At 37.0% G+C, this 22,146-nt stretch overlaps 1 protein-coding gene across 18 annotated transcripts in view; it reads right to left on the reverse strand.

The window, feature by feature from the left end:
* Cep170 (centrosomal protein 170) overlaps positions 1-22,146 on the reverse strand; it is an 84,183-nt gene that overhangs the window by 17,442 nt on the left and 44,595 nt on the right. For 9 of the 18 annotated variants that reach the window (NM_001427216.1, XM_063272004.1, XM_063272003.1 and 6 more), the window contains 4 exons: positions 13,715-13,864; positions 10,995-11,115; positions 7,674-9,491; positions 2,400-2,634 (listed from right to left, as the gene is read on the reverse strand). In NM_001427216.1, the coding sequence (NP_001414145.1) occupies positions 2,400-2,634; positions 7,674-9,491; positions 10,995-11,115; positions 13,715-13,864 (2,324 nt within the window). The remainder of the gene's footprint in view (positions 1-2,399; positions 2,635-7,673; positions 9,492-10,994; positions 11,116-13,714; positions 13,865-22,146) is intronic. The other 9 variants (XM_063272006.1, XM_063272005.1, XM_063272002.1 and 6 more) reach the window with 3 other exon arrangements.

Raw genomic sequence — 22,146 nt, forward strand, 5'->3', positions numbered from 1 at the left:
AATACGAATAACAAATAAAACCGTGGAAAACAATGTCTGGAGGTACTGTTCTTCTGTACTGGCTGGTTCTGTGTGTCAACTTGACACAAGCTGGAGTTATCACAGAAAAGGAGCCTCAGTTGAGGAAATGCCTTCATGAGACCCATCTGTAAGGCATTTTCTAAATTAGTGATCAAGGGTGGGAGGGCCCAGCCCATTGTGGCTGGTGCCGTCCCTGGACCGGTGATCTTGGGTTCTCTAAGAGAGCAAGCTGAGCAAGCCAGGGGGAGCAAGCCAGTAAGTAACATCCCTCCGTGTCCTCTGCATCAGCTCCTGCTTCCTGACCTGCTTGAGTTCCAGTCCTGACTTCCTTTGGTGATGAACAGCAAAGTGGAAGTGTAAGCTGAATAAACCCTTTCCCCCCAGCTTGCTTCTTGGTCATGATGTTTGTGCAGGGATAGAAACCCTGACTAAGAAATCTCCCTTTGTGCTCATTCTTCTCTATTTGGATTAATTTAAGGTTTGACTGCCAAAAGTAAAGGGATTTTCGTCCTTCTAGTTTATAGCACAGTGTGGGGGATAATGTTCTGAGGAGATATACAAGTTCTAGTTCTTTGGTACTTGACCTTGACTTTGTACAGCAAGAGGGAACGACGACAGGACTGAAGCAACACTTGCTGGCACCTGTGATCAGAACAGTGCGTGTCAGGATTATCTGACAAGCACGTGTGAGCACATGCTTCACAGATTCCTTTTCTCTAATTAGACTGAGATGGTTCAATATGAGTGGCACTATTCGGAGGTGTGGCCTTGTTGGAGTAGGTGTGGCATTGTTGGAGGAACTGTGTCACGGTGGGGGTAGGCTTTGAGACCCTGCTTCTAGCTGCCTGGATGACAGTCTTCTGTTTGTCTTCAGAACAAGATGTAGAACTCTCAGCTCCTTCTCTAGTGCCATGCATGACTAGACATTGCCATGCTTCCTGCCATGATGATAATGGACTGAACCCCTGAACTTGTAAGCCAGCCACAATTAAATATTGTCCTTTATAAGAGTTGCCTTGGTTATGGTGTCTGTTCACAGTGGTAAAACTCTAAGCACAGACCAACTACCTTAAAAATTTTAGTTAAGTTGTCTCATTAAAAACCTGATCACAAACTTGAACAAAGAGAAAACAACATCAAATTATGGTATAAGTTGACGTTGCTCTGAAAGCATTGTGGACTATTGTAGATACATTGTTTGTAATATTGCAACTATAAAATCTAATGTCTTAATGTAAAGGTAAAAAAACAATTAGCATACAACATAGTAAAAATATTTAGGCAGCATAAGCATTTTGAGTAAATTTTAAACATTTAGAAAATAAAATAAATTATTTTAAATAATTTAAATAATTTATATTTATATTAATAATTTAAACAAAATAAAAATTTAAAAATCTTAGAATTAAATAAATTCCTTAGATTTTAGCTACTATGGCTTCTGTTGAGCCTAAAGTGTTTAACTGCAGCGTTTAACATATATAATGTGAGTTTTACTTTCTATACATCTTTAAAGGTAATAATAAATAGTAATTTAATATTCATAATAACCATGTTTTGACTAAGGAGCTAAACTAACTGCACTTAACGAATTTATAAAAATGTAAGCAAGGCCAGGCAAGGTAGAGCACACCTGTAACCCCAACATTTGAGGCCTAGAAGAAGAACCCCAAATTAATGGCTGATTCAACTTACGATTTACCGTAAAACTGTCTCAAAAACCAAACAAGAAAGGTAAAAATATACCTATTCAAAATTGCCTAGTAACATTAGCAGCCTATCTGTAACAAACAGATTGTTTCTTAAGATCAGATTAAAAGGAGAATTATCTGTACACTGACCAGACAAAGCTTAACTCTATTGAGTTAAACTACCTTTCAAAAGTTATACTTCCCAGATACTAGAAATCTTAGAAAGTGGGAAGGGACCAAAATAAATTAATTCTGTGATGTGTTCTATGTCAACAGCATGAACATTAAATGATTTAAATGACAACAAAAGGAAAAGTCTGATAGAGTTAATTCCTTTGATAAAACATTTAATTAAGACCTAAAGATTTCATTTCTTAGATAATTTGTACAAAAAAAGAAGTAAACTTTTGCTATTAACCTGTAATGTTTTTAATTTTTTATAAAAACACTTGTTTTATTTTATATGTAGTTATGTGTGTGCCTGAGTGTATGTCTGTGCACCATATACAGCGAGAGCTGTGGAGGTCAGAAGAGACACTGGCTGCTCAGGCACTGGACTTACGGTCAGGAGTTGTTATGTGGGTGTGGGAACCAAACCCATGCTTTCTCCTCCCTTGCCATTTAGCTGCTTAGCCACTTCTCTCCAGCCCCAATAACGGCAATGCTGATAAAAGAACAAAGACCAACCTGGCTATCTCTTCTCGATGGGCAGTCCAATCTCGGATATAGTCTTCCTGTTCTTTAATTCGGTGCTTGAATGAAGAACTAGCAGGCATTGCTGATCCAGTACTCTGCATACGAGTGGTTTTCAGGGCTGGAGAAGTACGTAGACGAGTATGTTTAGGGGAATTACGGTTTGATCCAAATTCATCTTCTGAGGTGGAAGCATAATCAGTAGGAAAGCGCCTCCATCTTGAATTTACTAAATTTGTTTAATTATTAAAAAAAGAGTTATTATGTTATCATTTTAAAATATTTTAATAAAAATCATGATTTTAAAATCACTACGAGAATTCACACACAGAACAATTTCTAGTAACTGACACACATACCTCACAAAAAATTCTAAGTCTACTACTCCTTAAAGATAGAAACATTATATGTTGGTGACTTAAAAACAATGATTAACAACAATCGAAAGAGCGTGTTTTTCCATAGTGCAGTGAATAAACATTCAGACGACAGAGTTCACCAATGATAAACAAGCTCTAGGCATAAATGCTTGACATGGGTGTTTTCAGTTCCACACACTTCTTGAGTAGATATGGATGCTTTTCAAATGACAGCAAAACACCAACAAGACAAAAATAAAACGGGAAAAGACTTCCTCATGCCACATGGACTTTGAACACAGAGATGAAGTAAACCCTCTTTTCCCAACATACATATGTGCATAATTCCTGCTCCAGAAATTATGCCTTTATGGCAGGAAAAAAAAAAACATTACCTCTGTCATTCAACATCCTGTTATGCTATGGTTGGAAAAAATCTTTTTACATGGTAAAAGAACACAACAAAGCATCTTCAATACAATTCTTTGCTGCTTTAACACCAAAAACATATGGTCAAAGTAGACAATGGTGTAAAATCTACAAAGCATGAGACTACAAAACCTATTCTCACAATCACTGACATTTAAGGCACAAGAGATAATTCAGACTGTCATTAAGAAAAGTGGCAATAACTTTCTCACTTACAGTTAGTAAAGACATTTACAAATGTTATTGCCGACACATTGAAAACCAGAAGAAAACCAGAAGACAAGTTATTCTAGACATTTTACTAGTTAACAGAAAAATCAAACATACAAGTAATTTGTGAAATATAAACAAGTAAAGAATAGAGAAAGTAATATCTAATTCATAGTAAACTTCATAAGGGCAGAAAATGTTTATGTAACAACTAATGTATACCTAGATGACCCTTAGATGACACGTTTAGCCAGCATGTGACTAAGAATAGTTCTGAATAATGACCGTGACCTACTCCATATAGTAGGTAAGTAAAGCCCAGAATCTCCTCATCCTCCACTGGCATTTTATACTTTTTCCTAATACTTCTTCCTCAGATTGTACTTTCCTTAAAGTGGGCTGGCTCTTAGAAAAAAACTGATATACACTGTCACTGGAGGTGGCTTAAAGCAGAGGAATCTATAGGGGATATGTAATAAGTCGGAGCCTGCACTAACTCATGCCACTATTGGCTCTTCTGGGGTTATGATCTAGACTGATGTGTGCAGGAAAATAAGTATATGCAGAGAACACTCATGGTTCTCTGTAAAAACGTATATAAATACTTTTCTTTTTTCTGAAGAGGGATGTGAAGGTTAATATTTCATTATAAACTTTGCAGGATTTCAAACTGTCATGGGAACACAACTCTGGGTGTGTCTATGAGCATGTTTCTAGAAAGGTTTAATTGAGCAGGGAGGACTGACTGAACCCACGGGCTAGAGTCCCATATGGGAGAAAAAAAGAAGAGGAAGAGAAGTGACAGGAAAATATATCATAACAGGTTTGCAGATTGTTTACCTATCTAGATTAAATTAAAAAAAGTTGCTTTCACTCTCCTGAATTTTCTGTTTATAATAATATACTTAACTTATATAATTAGATTGATTTACTAAGGCACTTAATAGATGGAGATGTTTAAAATATCAATGTCTAATTTGTTGGTTGGTGAAGCACTAGTTACCAATACATATTAAAATGAAAGCAAATTTTAAGATTATTTTACTCTTATAGGCCATAAGAAACTGATTTGTTTATAACACTATAAATTTATTTTAACATAGGAAACAGAATCATATCTTAAAATGCATATATTTTGTTTCTTTAGAAATGAAATTATATATAAAGCTTTAATTTGATAATAAATAATATACCATCTACTCTGCCCAAAATAAAGTTTATTTATAAAATATACAATATTTTTTGCTGAAAGTATAAACTATATCTACTACAAAATACTATTATCCATTACGTCTAGAAAAAAGGATTTATTAATGCATAGCTGTGAATACTCCTTTTTAATGTAACAAAGCTATGTTGATCTTAAAATACAACTGATTTATCAAAAAAAAAAAACCCAGAAAATACACATTTTCATTGTATATCATAGGATTTAAGAGAATATAAAGCACAAACCGGTTTTGTTGTGTGTATTTATAAGCACTTAGCAGTAAGATCACTTGGAGAGAAAAATTTCTCTGGGAATGTTTTCTATTTTCACTGTTCATGGGAAGGAAAAATTAACTCACATTGTGTATGCCTACTGTTTAATTTCCAATTTGAATTCTGAGATTTAGAATAAGGAAAAAAACTTGTAAATGTTAACACCACTTTCTAAACCATGTTCTGAAAACAATGAACACCAGCTACTGTGTTAGTAGTAGTGGTGCTGGTATGAAATAGGGCCTTGCTACACAGTTCAATCCTGGAGCACAGTAAGTAGCCAGGCTGGCCTGGAACCTACTCAAGTCCCCTTGCTTAAGCATCCCATCTTTCGGAATTAAGTGTATTCACCAATGCTGCTGGTCCTTATTTTGATAACTCAGGGCCCTTAATTTTAATTACCAAAATCTTGAACGAAATAAATCTTGGCATTGTCACCAAAATAATATGGGAGAAAGGCAAGTCATTAAAACTTTGGAAGCAAATTGTACCAGAGAAGCATAAAAGAATTGCTACCAATGTTACTAGACATTCTGAGTCATCAAGGCTTACCACGTTAAATGAAAGGAAAAAAAGAACATTAATGACAGTCCAAAAAAACTAGAGACTACATTTACATCCATCAATATGGACTGTATCACAGGTGGTAGATACCTCCAAGTCTTCAATGCTACATGGAGAATAAAAACATTGACCAGTATGAGTCTACGGTCTTTTAAACCTTTTCTTTTCCCACTCAGGATAATACAGTTATCTTAAATAAAAATGCTATAGCATCAAAGACACTCAATTGTTAAAATCAAACGAATCTTCTCATAATCACTCCATGTAACATGCTCAGTATGTTCTTCACCGACATGGTCTGCATAAGATCATTTCAGTGTTTTAGTGAACACTACCACCGTTATTTCTATCTACCTGGATATATTTCTGGTGATAGCGTAACAGATATTCGCTGTCTGTGGAACCCAGGACCTAGTAACACTCCTTAGCAGAGTCGCAACAGCTAGTAAAAGACCCTGGATTCTCATCTGCCTCAAGGTCTGATCAGCGCAGGTCATTTCAGCTCCTGGCACCACTTCCCTAAATATCCTTTCTAAATCTTAAATTCCGTAACTGTAATTACGCAATATCCAACTACTAAGTGTAAAGAATAAAAGTAACATTTAACTCAATTTTCCCTAAGGAAACTCATTAACAAATTCAAGGGTTTATTATTTGTTTTAGATGCAGAGGAGTACCAAAATCTGGATTCAAAGCAGAAATAAAGATTACCGTCTATATATAATATGAAATCTTATAATTGTTTCTCAGACTTGCCAAGTGGTTCTATTTGGACCACATCTTAAATAAGCCCCTTCATGCTTAGAGCAAGGAATAAAATGAGACTACTCATGTGGCCAGAGCTGTCAGTGCTCAGAGAAGAGCTACATCGTGCTCCTGGGAACACACAGCTCACGCGAGGATGGAGGATGCGTGAGCACCTTAACGTGTCAGATGGAGACGAGAGGTAGAACAAGCACTGCTGCGGAAGGAAGGAATCGGGGAGACAGCTCAGAAGGCAGCAGCACGGGGACTGAACTCAGAAGGTAGAGCCGCAAGAGATAAATGAATATCAATACCTGCTAATCAACTGATCGATAATCAACCAAAGACTGACATGTGCAAACAGGCCAGAATAACAAAGGAAGTATCATTTACCCTCCAGGAAGTTTCAGTCTACGTGTAGTCCTACCATAGGCTATGACTGTCATTACCACAGCCACTGACTAGTGGAGATGGAACGAAACAGGAGTAGACAAAGGCAGCAGTAAAAACAAGGGACAGAAAGGAAAAAAAAAAAGCAACCTTTTACAAAGTACCATTGATTTGGTTTTGAGTCATGAAGGATGTATTATAAATCAAGCAAAAGTAAAATGAAGATTACACACCAACGTTCCTCCACTTTTAACTCAAGACTTAGGGCTCACTTAGCTTGCTGGTAAAGAATCATAAACTTTTAAGTCTGGAACAGCTGGTCTACCCTTACTGGCCTTTGCAGCCACACCCATACATGCAGCTGATTGTGAGGTAATAAGAAGAGGCTTGGAGAATGCACACAAATAGCTAGATGCCTCACAGCTGTAGCCACATACTGTCAGTGGCCTCAGCTTAAATACGAAGTGCAGACACGTAAGTCAACAGCACTTCAATGCTTGGAGACAGTAAGTAGTGATCATAGTGACGGTCAGATAATTAATCCAGTTAAATGCTACAAGAGTACATTGTAAGATAATGCTCATAATTAAATTTCCAGTTTAATTTGACCCACATATGCTTAGTGATTGCCCCATGAATCCACTTTCTTCTACTGAAATAAATGAAATTAATTTTCAACAGCTCCAACTACAAATGTGTAAGGACAGGCAACATTTCTTAATGAGCTGTTTATTTCCAAAAGGACTGAAAAAGGTATATTATTTCTCTCCAGGTTCATAAGAAATCTGAAACACCTGGTTTAAGGAGCGTAACATTATTTTTAAAATAGTAATTCCTAATATAATTCTGACAAACACACCATTATCAAGTTAAAAAAAAACTCAATCTGTTCAGTTAATATCTTATTTTGAAATCACTACTTTGTCTAAGACTTTAATTGAAATTTTACATTTTAATGGAGGAGATATTAACTCTAATTTTAACTTTATTATTGAATTATTTTGCTAAGGCAGCTAGAAATTTAATTCTTAAATATAAAGAACCCACACAGAGAACACACTAATGTTATTAAAAATCTAGATCCAATTACCTGAAGGAGAGCCATGAGTGGAGGTCATGCTTTTGACCTTGGAGTCTGATAGCCGAGAAATACTGTTAGCTCTAGTTCTAGGAGAAAGTTTATCTGATGGCACTAGTCGGGCTCCACTCCTAATGACAGCTTCTGCAGTGCGTGAAGATGCGCTGCTTCTTGAAATTGTTGCTTCAGAGTCACTACGGGCAGACAATGACCCAAGTCTCGTTCTTCGAGGCTGAGCCAACAAATCAATCCTAGAAATGGTTCGTCTTCCTGTGGGTGGTTTGGACGTGGAACTTGTAGTGGACACTTCAGAAGCAACAGATGCTTTGTCAGCATCAGCAAGTTCACTGTCAGAAGCTTCGCCAAGCCGGGCTCTACGCAAGAGGGAAGTCCTGGTGGGCCGTGGCCTTGGGAGAGTGGTGGATTTACTTGCTGAACCAGAGGCGACAGGAGAAGTCTTAGACTTTGCTGCTTTGCCTCCTTCCAGTTTGGAATGTATGCTGTGTTCATCGGCTGAGGTAAGTGGAGTCCTTCCATGAGATTTGCAGGAGTACGTTTCCTGGTCAGATGACATAATGTCAGAAATAGCAGAATGAGGTACACTAGAGGTCTGGTCATCATCTGTTAAGTCTATGGAAGGCTGCCGGATTCTTCCACTGGACTGTACAAATTTGCGGCCATCTGCTCTTGCACCTATATCTGTAGAGCGGCTTTTTGTTTTCTTTTCAATTTTCTCCCTACTGCCTGACTTTGTAACATCTTTGGACGGGGAACTCGTGGAACACCTGTCTTTATAGAGACTAGTGAAGCTCTTCCGCTTTTGGGTGGACTTTCTTTCACTCTCTCCGGTAACCAGACTAATTGTACTGGCTGTGTCTACATCAGATTCCGGTGAAATCGAATTATCTCTATTGTAACTGGGAGTATCTGGGCCTTCATCAGTTTTATTATTATCTTCACGCAGTTTAGCTTCCAGAAAAGCCATCACTGCTTCTGTGTCTTTCAGAATCAAGGTTGTGTCCATGCTAGAATCAGTATCCAAAGAGTCACTCCTTTCTCGAAGTCTACTTGCAGACGTCAGTGCTAAGGCAGTGGGTGCAGATGAATTCTGCTTATTGATATGGGGGATAAGTTCTATGGGGATGTTTGAACTGGGTTTGTCTATGGTGAAACTCCCCTGTCGCACTAATGACTTGGAAGATTCTTTTTTGTCTCCTTTTGAAGTCTGACTTTTTGGAATTTCCTCAGCTTTTCTTCTTTTGCTTTCATTTTGTACTAGTCTTTCTCCTTTGCTTGTAGAATGCACTGAATTTTTTTCTCCAAGTTGAGACTCTTGCTTAGAAGATTCCTCCCTACATTTATCTATGTGGCCTAAAGCATTTTTTGAAGAGAATTTAGTAGGAGTCCACTGGGCCTGCTCCTTTTGTTCCTGTTGTTGGATTTTAGCCAATGTTTGTTTTACCAAAGATGTTTCCTTGTCAGTCTCACTCTTCTCCTTGCTAGAATTGCTTCCTGAGTGAAGGAGGGCTTTACTATCTCCACCTGTTTTGGGACTCTCACCGTTGACTGCCCTGCTCATTTTACTCAGGCCTCGGTCTGCATCATGCTTCTCACTTTGGTATCCCTGGGCTTCTTTTTCCTGCAGTTCCGTGTCTTGCTTTTCTCCTATCTCTGACCTCGGTGTAACAACCTTTCCTCTGGAGTTCTCAAGTGCCTTCTCTTCATTTGGGAGCTGGGGAAGAGTTCGCCTCTTCCTCTCTCCCTGACTAGCCAAGGAAGCTGCACAACTAGTACTTCTTAGGGAAACACCAGCTTCACCAGTATCTGTCTCTAAAATAAAAATACCAAAGCAGAAATTCATGAGAGCAAAAGGACACACATAAAATGAATGTGAACTTACACTAGATTTTATAGCACAGGTTTAAAAATACCCTCAGTATAAAATGAATGCCATCATTGTGAAAAATTTGTACTTCCTAAAAGAAAAACAAGGCAAACTACCCTAGTTCTTAACAAGGCATTAAAAAGAAAAAAATCCAGGTTTGTATATGCTTGGATCAGGGAGTGGCACTATTAGGAGGTGTGGCCTTTAATATCCTAGTCCTAGCTGCCTGCCAGTCAGTATTCTGCTAGCAGCCTTCGGATGAAGATGTAGAATTCTCGGCTCCATGCCTGCCTGGATGCTGCAATGCCTCTGCCTTGATGATGATGGACTGAACCTCTGAACCTGTAAGCCAGCCCCGATTAAATGTTGTCCTTATAAGAGTTGCATTAGTCATGTGTCTGCTCACAGCAGTAAAACCCTAAGACAATCCATATCAATAAAAAAAAATGTGAAAATAGTAAAACGTAATAGGACTTGTCATAATTTTATAAACCAACTGACTTTCATTTATTTTTTTTATTTTTATTTTTTTTAGATTTATTTATTTATTATATTTAAGTACACTGTAGCTGTCTTCAGATACACCAGAAGAGGGCATCAGATCTCTTTTCAGATGGTTGTGAGCCACCATGTGGTTGCTGAGAATTGAACTCATGACCTCTGGGAGAGCAGTCGGGTGCTCTTAACCACTGAGCCATCTCTCCAGCCCTCCAACTGACTTTCAAACCATAATTTTCTGATATACTAAAGCAGCTTATTAAAATAAATGACTCCTTTCTTTTATTCAACTTACCAGATCCCAGTGCAAAAGTAAATACTTTTGAAGTGACAAGACAGAGACAAAAAAATTTGGTCATATTTGAAAGAATTTTTTATGAGGGGATCATATATTAGTCTTTAATTGTTTTGCATTTAAAATGTGTAAAATGAATTGTAAAACTTCAAGTAATTTAGGATATACTATATACTAATGCAGTACAAGGTGACATTACTTACAAATGCAATAAAAATAATTAAGTCAATATCTGAGATTTTAATTCACAATATAAATTCACACATATATGGCTCATGTGTAAATTATCACTTTATCTTTATGATCACATTATAATGAGAGTTACATATTTTTCTAACGTTGGCATATCAAGAAGGGTAATTTTTAAAGTTTTAAAATTGTACTTGAATAGCAAAAATTTACAATAAAAAAGTAGTGTCTGAAAATGAATTACTAAATCTTAGTAGGTATCCTTTTGTCTTTGGAAGGACTTGGGGTTAGGTGGCATAGCATGGCATCTTGTATAACATATACAATAAGGTTCTCGGTTTACTTCATTTAAGCTTAATTTACTTCTTACTATATTAAGTTCAGCTTGTTTTATTTTTTAAATACACATGATCCATTAAAAAAAAGAGAGAAAAGGTAAAAAAATGGAGGAGGAAAAAGAAATTACCATTTTCTCTAGTGGCAGACAATTCCATTAACCTTTCTTCTGGATCATGCCTTGTATGATTAGCAGCCAAACTAGCCCATTGTGAAACCCAACGCTTGCTTCCAGATGAAGATATGGCTTCCTAAAGGAGAAAAACAGAGAGAGAGGATGCCAACAACCCTGCCGACGCTGACGTTCACGAGAGGGAACTTCAGCCACATGGTGTGACACAGAAGCCACCTCTCCAGCTCAGCTTGTGACAAAGTCTGACATGAAGACTTCGGCAGCTCCTTTCACCCACATTTGTTTATTACTGTGAATGTAGTATATAGTTTCCTGTGCTTCTTATACACGAATGTAGTACCAGAGACAATATTCACTGGGTTGCCAGAGGAGTACAGATATATATCACAGCTTTGCAGCTAGCCCAGTGGAATCAGTTTACTCCATTAAAAGGAAGAGAACCTAAAGGGTTAGTAAAGTTACCTGTAGTCCTCTACTCTCTAGGAAATCAGACTGGCTTCAGAGTTCCAAGAATTATCAAATACGTTAGGTTATATTTTAATAGATTTCAAAAACCCAAAGGCCTGATATTTCTATGATATTTAAGCTGAAAATAACTCACTCTGTGAAATTTGCTATACCCAGTCTGAACCCAGACTCATCTATGTTTAGATCTGTCTTTAAGACAAATGTCTTTTGAACCCTTCTAGTGGCTTATATGTGTTCCTTAACTCATGGACATACCCTAGCATTTGTTAAGCTGAGGGTACTGTAAAAATTATCTATCTAAGCTGTAATCAAAGGTGGGGCCAGCCTGTGAATCCTAGTACAGTAAAGAAAGGGAGTCTGGGGATATAGAGTTCTGTGGGAGAGCACTTGCTTGGCACACAGAAGGCCAGGTTCAATTTCTAGTGCTGTAAACAGCAAAGACACCTCTTACCCAAAACTAAGCTCAGGCAGCCATCCACATCAAAACTGGAATGGCAACTAGGAAACCTAAGACAACCAGAAATTCATTTTCAACTATTTAAAACATATCTTTTTTTAAAAGTTACTGTTTTAATTATGACCAGGCTGATGCTAAATACTGATAAGTAATGATTCACGTAGATACTACACTGTATGCTATCAAGAATAGATTAAAATAGTCAAATGTAGGGAATAATGTATATAGACAAAGTGGACACCAAAGCCGCCAGCTGACTTCTTGGACTTCCTTCCAAGGTCTTGCAATACCTGTCTACAGCTCTGAGCACCAAAGGCAATGCCAAATGAGCGTGCACTGCCCAGAGCATCCACAACAGAGTGGCTTCCCTGCTGTATACTTATGGCAAGTCGTTCTTTGTTCTAATGGCCTGTTACATGATGGCTACAAAGACAAGAACTAACTGGAACTCTATGAATTTTATCTGGCTTAGATTGAGAGAGAGAGGAGGGAATCTAAAGTAATTTACAAAAACCCTTCCCTGGATCTATCAAAATAAATTAAACAGAAACTAGAATAAAACTTCCCTAAGTTTAAGAGAAATAAAGAACACTAAAAAGCTGTAACTGCTCTGACAATTTTCAGAAATTCAGGGGAATAATTTCAACACTATTCCATGAACATATAGGTTATTTATCTGTCATTAAAAACTTATTTGTAGGAATATAAAATGAAATAGTAGTGTTATGCAACTTGATTTTATTTACATTTTATATTTATTCACCACTCACTATAACTAACTTTTTTCCTTAAAGAAAATTAATCTAATGAGTAAAATAATGAATTAAGAAAAAGGCTGTGGAGATGGCTCTGTGATTAGGAGCACTTGACAACCTGAGTTCAAATTCCCAGCACCCACATAAAAAGTGGGTCACGACTGTGTGTGCCTGTGACATCAGCACCAGTAGCAGAGGCAAGCAGCTGGCCAGCCAGTTAAAGTCCTTGTCCCCAAAGGAATAAAGCAGAGAACAATAGAGGAAGACATGCATGTACTCCTCTGGCCCCCACATGCGTGCAACAAAACACATGCACATACACACGCACACGCACACGCACACGCGCACACAAATGCACATACACACAGTGCTTACCTCAAGTTAAAAAAAAATATCAAAGTCAAGGTTCAAATTCTGGCTTCACAAATGACAAGATTTAGGATCCTATTCAAGTTCATTTCTATGTACTCCGTTTTCCTTATTTGTAAACAGCTTGCAGGTATCCTCTCACTGGAAGTTACTGCCTGTTACCTGAACAAGTAACACTCCCAACTTATCCAAATATTTTATATTTCCTTTTGTCATGTAGTCTGCAATGGAATTCTGATGCTGCAAGCTATGCGATCAAGCCATCCTCAGTTGTTCTTACATCTCTCTCCTTACACCCAGGGTACCACACTGCCTCCTACTTCGGTGATCAACTGCACCCCTCGTGTGTCCTCCTCAGTCTGAAATGCACATACATAAGCTCCAGAACATCAGCAGGGAATGTTCCTTGTTCAGTCTCATTGTGCTCCTTACAAAGTGGGTATGTGGCTTACTGTTTGTTGGCCGAACTGTACTTATTTTCCTCACTAACACTGAAAGAAAAAGGAAAGCTAGAACCTAAACCAAAATTGTATCATGTTTTCATTAAAATTAAAAATAAAAAATAGTCCAAATATTTGAACCATTTCACAAGGATATATATATGTATATGTAAATACTTAAAATACCTTGATGAAAACATATTTTACGCTATAAAAAGGATTGCATACCTCTGAGTTATGAAACCCAGGTGTACTCAATGGCTTTCTTTCTTCCATTACTACTGCAGCAGAGTTGAGAGCCCAATCTTTTATGAGACCTTTATGCTTTTCTTTGATAATGGGCCTATTAAAATCCTGATTGTCATCTACTCCAAATACCTAGAAGGAAAAATGTGTTTCATAATGAAAATAAATGTGGGCACCAGATTAGTGTGTGAATATCAACAGCATCATTAGCAAATGAAGATATCCTAAATTAGGATATCCAAAACTCCAGAAACAAGGGAAACCTGTTTAATGACAGGGTGACTCCCAGCTGGACTGGACAGAAAGCCAGCAGCTGTAGATGTGACTATTGTATTTAACAGCAAAAATTTAAATATTTGAATTAAATATTAAAGATACTGCATTAGAGTTGTTTAAAGGACTTATGACACTAAACATTAAAATCATGGAAAGGTCAAGAAAACACTTCAGCACGTTTTCAGCTTGTTTCCTGTCTCCATTTTGGAGAAGCACATTAGAAAAGTAGAAACACACGCCTCTTTTTACTTGCTTTTACTAAAAATGGTTGTTCACGTATATAACTTGCATTCATACCAACAATTTCCTAAGGTTCCAAACAAATTTTATTGTATGATTTTCACACAGAGTATAGCAATTTGTCTGAAATGCAGGTTCTTGACCTGCTCACACAGATCAACTTTATCAAAAAAGTAAGTGACCATCAATGGTCAAGCTCAACACAGAGACCAATAGCCACGTGAATTTGTTTTCCCATCAGGCAAGACCCCAGTGTTTGTCACTTTCTGGCACATGAAGGGACCTGGACACTAGACCTTGCAAACAGACTGGAGAAAAGCTGTAGTGATTATACTTAATATTTCGTTTTACTATTCAGTTTGAACTTGTTTCAACTAGATAGATGAATGTCCCCAAGTTTACTCATACACTTACTGTGCATGGGACATTGATGATTACAGTAGAAAATACATCATTGAACTAGTAATCTGTAGAAATGACCTTTGGAACTTTCACTTTCCACAAACAAGGGCACACCACTTTCAGTGGTGCACCTCTTTTCACACTGATACATGACTTTCTCATTTACATAGGCACTGTATTCATAGCTACATTGGGACACATGTAGCACAAAGGCTGTAGGTTGCTACACCAACATGCCTGCTACACCAACACACAGAAAAAGAAACCGACGGTCATAAAGTGATCTGATAAATTCTGAGATGTACATTAGTAAAACGGAGACCACATATCTAAATTCAGTGAAATGTGGAAATTTTACCACTAGATGGCTTTACTGCTTAACTTAATTTAGAGACAAGTTTATTTTCTCTCAAGAATTTGGTTAGAATTATTATTGCTTTAAGTACAGGTTGCATATTACCAATTTTAAGATAAATAAGACCCTTAATAGCACATGGACACCAGGGTATAGATGGGAATATAGTTTCTTTGCCTCATCTTGCTAAACAAGAGTGAATGAAGCAATTTCGGCAGTGCGGCAAAGAAGGTTTGCCTGTGTTTTGTGACTTTACCCTGATTTATAAGGAAAGCAAACGCTAGCTGCTGAAGTGGCTTGTGCTTGTCTGTTACAAAATGGCTCACTTCAAATTTACTGATTCAGTTTGTTATTTTTATATTACTAGAAAAATCTAACTCAAATTTGAAGGTTAAAAAAATAATTTCTTATGTTCTACATCACTGTGGCATGCCAGTTTATAGTTTCTGATTTAGAGATATTTAAGTGCATCAGACATAAGTTTGGCTTCTTAAAATATATTCACCAGCGGTTTCCAACAAAGAATATGGTAAATCTCTTCAAAATATTTCTAATAAAAATGACTTGGTTATTATCTGGTTAATAGACTAGTATTTTGAAAAGGTAACAAATTATGCCCGAAATACTTCAGCTCTAATGGGAGCTGAAGACAACAAATAGTACAAATAGTAGCAATTTCCCACACATTCTCTATCAGAGACATACCTGTAACATATGCTAGAGAACTGCTTATCAGAGACATACCTGTAACATATGCTAGAGAACTGCTTATCAGAGACATACCTGTAACATATGCTAGAGAACTGCTTATCAGAGACATACCTGTAACATATGCTAGAGAACTGCTTATCAGAGACATACCTGTAACATATGCTAGAGAACTGCTTATCAGAGACATACCTGTAACATATGCTAGAGAACTGCTTATCAGAGACATACCTGTAACATATGCTAGAGAACTGCTTATCAGAGACATACCTGTAACATATGCTAGAGAACTGCCAATGATTTCTTTCCCATATAGGGCAGGAAGAATTCCAGTGTGACAAAAAGCTTTTAGGTTTCACATTTATGACTTAATTAATTTATTATTTTTAAGCAACTCATACTGTAATCCAGACTGACCTACATACTCACCACATTCCTCCTGCCTCAGCTTCACAAGAGCTGTAACTACAGGATATATAAGCCACCGTGGCCAGCTTTTACAATATACTGAAAAAATTAAGGTAACAGTGGATAGTCCAGTTTAGCCTAGAATGCATTCATCTCTGTGTGCAAGCACAGACATTCACTTGTGACATCCTGCACGTACAGAGTGTACAGCCAGGTACATTATCTGTATACTGAGGCATGCACATTTTCTGTCCTTCTATAGTACCACACTCTGACATGTGATCTGATAATGGTCTAGCACTTGAGAGTGCTTCAGATACCAATATCAAATTGCAAGGTTTTCCATCTTTGATTCTAGATTTTGCTACTAGATTTCATCCATATGTATTTCATTCTTTATCACCTGATAGAAAGTGGCTTACCTGTCATCATCATCATCATGAATACCTCAGGGTACTTGCAGTTTGTTAGCCTTAACTACTTTATTTTCTTCCTGCCCTCCTCTGACCTGATGTCAATCACAATTCCAAGTGTGTTCATAACAGAATCTGGCTCTCTCATCTAGCCTGGACTTCTTTAGGTTGGCCTTGCACAGGGAAAAGGACAAACACCTGTCTAATCTGTATTTCTAAAATCTTCACAGAGGTTGGCGAGTCCATTTCTAACTCCCAGGACAGATGCAAAAGGAGCTCTTTAGGGTCTGACAGGTTACTGAGATGACTCATGGCTCTAAGGAGAAGAGTGACATTCACTGTGCTTGATCCAGGTAGATACCATCTCTACCAGAGGCAGCACCTGTGATTTCTCCCAGAGATTCTAATGTTGGGGAAGAGGGCAGTACCCTTTGCCTCACTCCTGCATGTGCACCACACTGCTCTATGTCCTTTGAATACCTTCTCAATCGTCACCTCAGAACAGGCACATATCACATTCCCTATAGGATTCGCACCTATAGCTCAGTGGCTATTCTAAACACATTAAACAACTGGTTACTGGGCACAATACTTACTGATGTAAGCGATAGGCCAGGTACTACAGGGTATTTAGAACTCATGTGACTTACCAAGGTCTAACACACACACACACACGCACACACACGCACACATGCACACACACACACGCACACGCACACACACGCACACATGCACACACACACACACGCACACACACACACACGCACACACGCACACACACGCACACACACGCACACATGCACACACATACATACACACACAAACACACACATGAATCAAAAAGAACAACCACACATAAGTACTTTATTATAAAGACCAAACTCCTGTGAATATCAGACTATAGTTTTAGATTCTAGTCTCACTTTTAAATGGCAAAAAAGAAAAACAAAAAACAATCCCTTCAGATATTGACAGACTGGTATATATAACACAAACGAATCCTTTGCTTTTGTTTTTTTTCCATTATCAAGTTATTATTGTCATTATTTAAAAGTCCAAATTACAGTGGTCTAAGCTTCACACCTTTCGATTCAAAATGGTAGCAGTGGGTTGGGGACTGGTTGTGCTCCATTTTAAAGAGCAGAGTCAAGTTTCATGGATGCTGCTATCCCACTATTAATAAACAGGTGCACAGATCAAAATTACACTTAGTAATACCAGATATAGGAGATCAGCTCACTGTAGCAGAAGGCAGAGCCCAGTGTAAGAGGGAGAGGAGAAAACTATACCATAATTATAACAATACACATTTAGTCAAAATGATAATTTCATAGCAATAATAATTTAGTGGCAGAATGCATTGCTAACATAATGAGTTTTGGCACTAAAAAAAAAGTCCTAATCAACTAAACTTGGAATTCATCTCCTCACATTTTAATCCTAACAAGGTGTGTCAAAGTTAAGTCGCAACCTGAACTTTCTTTCCCCAAAGAAGGAGCAAGGCCCTGCTGTGTAAGATGAGTCACGTCTCTATGAATTATATACCACGAGTACAAAATCCCACATCTTGCAGAAAACATTTAGCCACTCAAGAACTATGCTGAACTCTAGCAAACAGTCAAATAATTCAAGATGATCTAATACAGGAGTTTGTTTTTAAATTTATAGTATTTTCCCAAAAAATTTAACAACTTTTAAAAAGATAAGTACCTTAAAATTCAATGGAATAAATATAAGTGCGTAACGCTATGCTTCTGATATTTCTAACTAACCCTTCAAATCTAAAATTTAGACAAAATTGTTACAAGAGTTCAGAAAGCGGTGAAGAGAGATTGTTTACCACTCACTGTACTACACATGTACAGATATAAATTTTTCTGTTTCTTTTTCATTTTTATTTCATGTACATTGTGTTTTGCCTGGATATTATGTCTCTATGAGGGTGCGGGATCCCTGGAACTCGTGGTACAGCTGTGAGCTGCCATGCGGGTGCTAGGAACTGAATCCAGGTCCTTTGGAAGAACAGTTAGCACTCTCAACAGCTGAGCCACCTCTCCAGCCCCAAAACAGACGCACTCTTGTTCACAGCATCATTTACAATCAAACATGGACTCAAACTCAACACCTGTCAATGGACGAATAGATAAAAGTGTCTACAGTAGAGTGATTTATATTTTATAATTCAGTGACATAAAAGAATGAAGTGGCATTCCATGCCATAACATTGATGAATCTTCAAGATAACAGTAGCCAGTCATTAACGGCCACATATAGAATGACTCTGTTCATAGGGAATATCCAGACTAAGTAAATGCAAAGAGACAGAAAGCAGATAGTTGCTAAGGTGTCAGAACAATGGGAAAAGACGTAATTAAGTGCAATTTCTTTTTAGAGTGATCAACACATTCTGGAATTAGACAGGGTTATCATCACAGAACAGTACAAATGTATCACAGCTTCCAAGACACTTCCCAGATGACTTTCAACTGATCATCCTTCTGCTGCAGCTTACCAAGTACTGGAATTATAGGTGAATATTAACTGAACTGCACATTCTCAATGACTAAAATATCTAATTTTATGTTATGGGAATTCTACTTGTACCACACAACTATCGATCGTTTCTTCGTGCTTCTTTCTGAATAAAACTAGTTTAAATTTTTTGTTTTCTGTCTTAACATTTAAGTTCTCTCTCTGCAACAGTCTTTCTTTCTCCTTTAATGATATCTTAATCTGGCTACTCCTGCTCTTCACTTTCTGATTAAGACTGGCCTAGATATATATTTTTAAACTTTTTTTTATCTCTATTACAGAGTTAATTATAGATGCTTCAAAGTTAACTTTGCTGACAGTTAAATCTAATATTCATTGAGCATACTGAGGGCAGTTCCTTATAGTATGGAGTTTATAGTTCTTTCCCACGTAGGTAAATAAGGACAAAACTACAGGCTAATAAAGCAATGATTAATCAAGATGAAAATGCAACAAGATGATAGTGTCTACAGACTCTTGCAGACAGTTTAAAGATTTATTTATTTATTTTATGTATATATCAGAATGTTGTAGCTGTCTCTAGACACACCGGAAGAGGGCATCAGATCCCATCACAGATGGTTCTGAGCCACCATGTGGTTGCTGGGAATTGAACTCAGGACCTCTGGAAGAGCAGTCAGTGCTCTTAACCACTGAGCCATCTCTCCAGCCCCTGACAATTTTAACTATTTAAATTAAGTGACTAATTCTCTTTTGAAGAGATTTTAACCTGAGACATCCTCTTGGAAGCTACTGTAACATTTCCTTCAACATGTTAGATTTCTCAAAGCATTCAACATATAACTTCATTTGTAAGTATATCCTTCTAAACACATACCTCTTAAGACAAAGGATACAGAGTATTTCCAGTTTTAATAATCTTTTCCTCATACAAAGTATGGAACACAATCAATGATGGAGTAAGAAAGGAGATAAAACTATGTGGAAGTTAGTTGGACAAAGCTGCTTGAACATCTATCATGCATACTCAAACGTTAAGGAGGGAGCTACAGGTAACTGCACATGTCTGTTTATTACTCTAGTCCTTTCCAAGTACTGCATATGCCTCAGTCTAGCTATTTTTGCCCTTTATTTTCTCTGTATTCATCCATCCATCAGTTCTTCAGACGCCTGAATCCAGTTCTCCCAAGTTTGTTCTGGCAGCGCCTAGTATTAAGCTGGCCTGCCTGTGGCTTCTAGCTTTAACCAGATATCCTGAACTCTCAGCTCCCTTACTGTTCCAGTCACATGAAAATGGAATGACTCTTGTTTTCTTTGAAGCAATCTTGGTATCCGTTTTCTGGTTTATACAAATGAAGAATGGATAAGTTAGACATCAAGTTGCATAGTATCGTTCTTTTTTAATAGTCTTTGCTCTAAAATCTTGGGTTTCTCCACTCTGAAAATGATAATGTATTACAGTGCTCCTTGAAATGAAAAAAGGATGCATATGATAATTTTAGACAACAACTAATGATCAGATTCTGTGAATGCCTCACTGCCTATTGCTTTCCTAAGTAGGCCTAGCTGTAGAAATGTCTTCTCTCTTGCACACTGACCCAGGCCAGGCCTGTCTCTTGTTCTGTAATTTCTACCTTGGCTTTTTATTTAACACCTTTAGTGCTGAAAGAATTTTCCAGGACTTGACAGACTTGGGTAGCGAGTCATATGTAGCAATGACTAATATAAAAAGTAGTAATTAAGAGATCTTCTTCATAAGCTATATGACAGACATCATGACAAGCTTCCTAGGTGTTTTGTGAATTCCTGTTAAACCTAAGAAAGTCTTAATTTATGGAATACATGACACTTAAGCTTAAAGAGGTCCATTTAACCCAAAAGAATAGTACATATAGTTATATATTTAATTCCAGATGCTTGCAAACAGCCATGTTCTTAACATCTGAATATATATATAACCATAAAATAATATTTTAATGGAAAAATATTACCCAACTGTGGAGTGAACTGACTAAGGCTTTTTAAGGCCTAGGCTTCTTTTTTAACAACGGTAAAAGTACTGCTTACATATAACACGTATCTCCAAGACTAAAGCTAGGCATTATGCAACTCTTAACAGTAGAAAAATTAAACTCAGTAAATGTATGCTTACAAATTATACATGTATATTAGTGAGTACATTGCAAATACTATAGAACAAATATTAAAATAAAAATAATACACTGAGAAATTAAAGGTGAAAAAGTCATACTATTTTTGCCTGCACCCAGAGGGCTAGATATTTGTCATTTTCTGATGGACCATTCTTGAAATTAGAATATTCTAAATGTTAACGAACATAGGACCCACGTGTTTACCTTTTTTTTTATCAGACTTTGATTCAGTATGTCCGTACTAGCCACTTAGTGATAGCCATGTTGCTCACCTTGAGCATATTTTTAGTAACAAGAATTTAAGCAAGAGATTAATGTTTGGTCGGGCTTAGGTTGCTATTTTCCAGGTGGTAAAATAAATAGCTCATTCTACTAAGGTCCACCATTTACTATCATAACAAATTGGGAAGTACTTTATAAATCATACAACAATAACCATGTAAATAAACCAGTAACATCAAAGAAATATCTGAAATATAGACAAATTATTAGGACTGGGTTAAGCCTGAGTAAAATGAATAAAACATATAAAAACTGATTTTGTTCTGATTTCAACACAGAGAGTAGTGAAGAGAAACAAAGAGAATATGGGTAAAGTTAATCACAGCAAACACTTTCATTTGTTCCCAAAATGAATAGAAAACCAGTTAACATTTATATTCACGTTAATAGTTATAGAAATCTATTTCGTTGTTCAGTTTTAATAGAAATAAATACAAAATGACATTAGTTTTAAAGCCAGTGAAATTTATATACCTTAAAAAGGCCCACGTAGTTTAAGTGTAGAAGACTTAAAATTCAGGAAAATTCAGAATATAAGTAAAAATGAAAGTAGGAAACATTTTGTTCTTGCTATTAGTCTTTTAGGTCCCTAACAAAACCCTAAAGTCCCAACACCACCTACTGCAAGAGAACATTTCACACCAGTTCTCCATTTCAAACCCCCCCAACAACTACCATTATACT

This window comes from Rattus norvegicus, chromosome 13, assembly GCF_036323735.1.
Source record: "Rattus norvegicus strain BN/NHsdMcwi chromosome 13, GRCr8, whole genome shotgun sequence".
Classification (NCBI taxonomy): domain Eukaryota; kingdom Metazoa; phylum Chordata; class Mammalia; order Rodentia; family Muridae; genus Rattus; species Rattus norvegicus.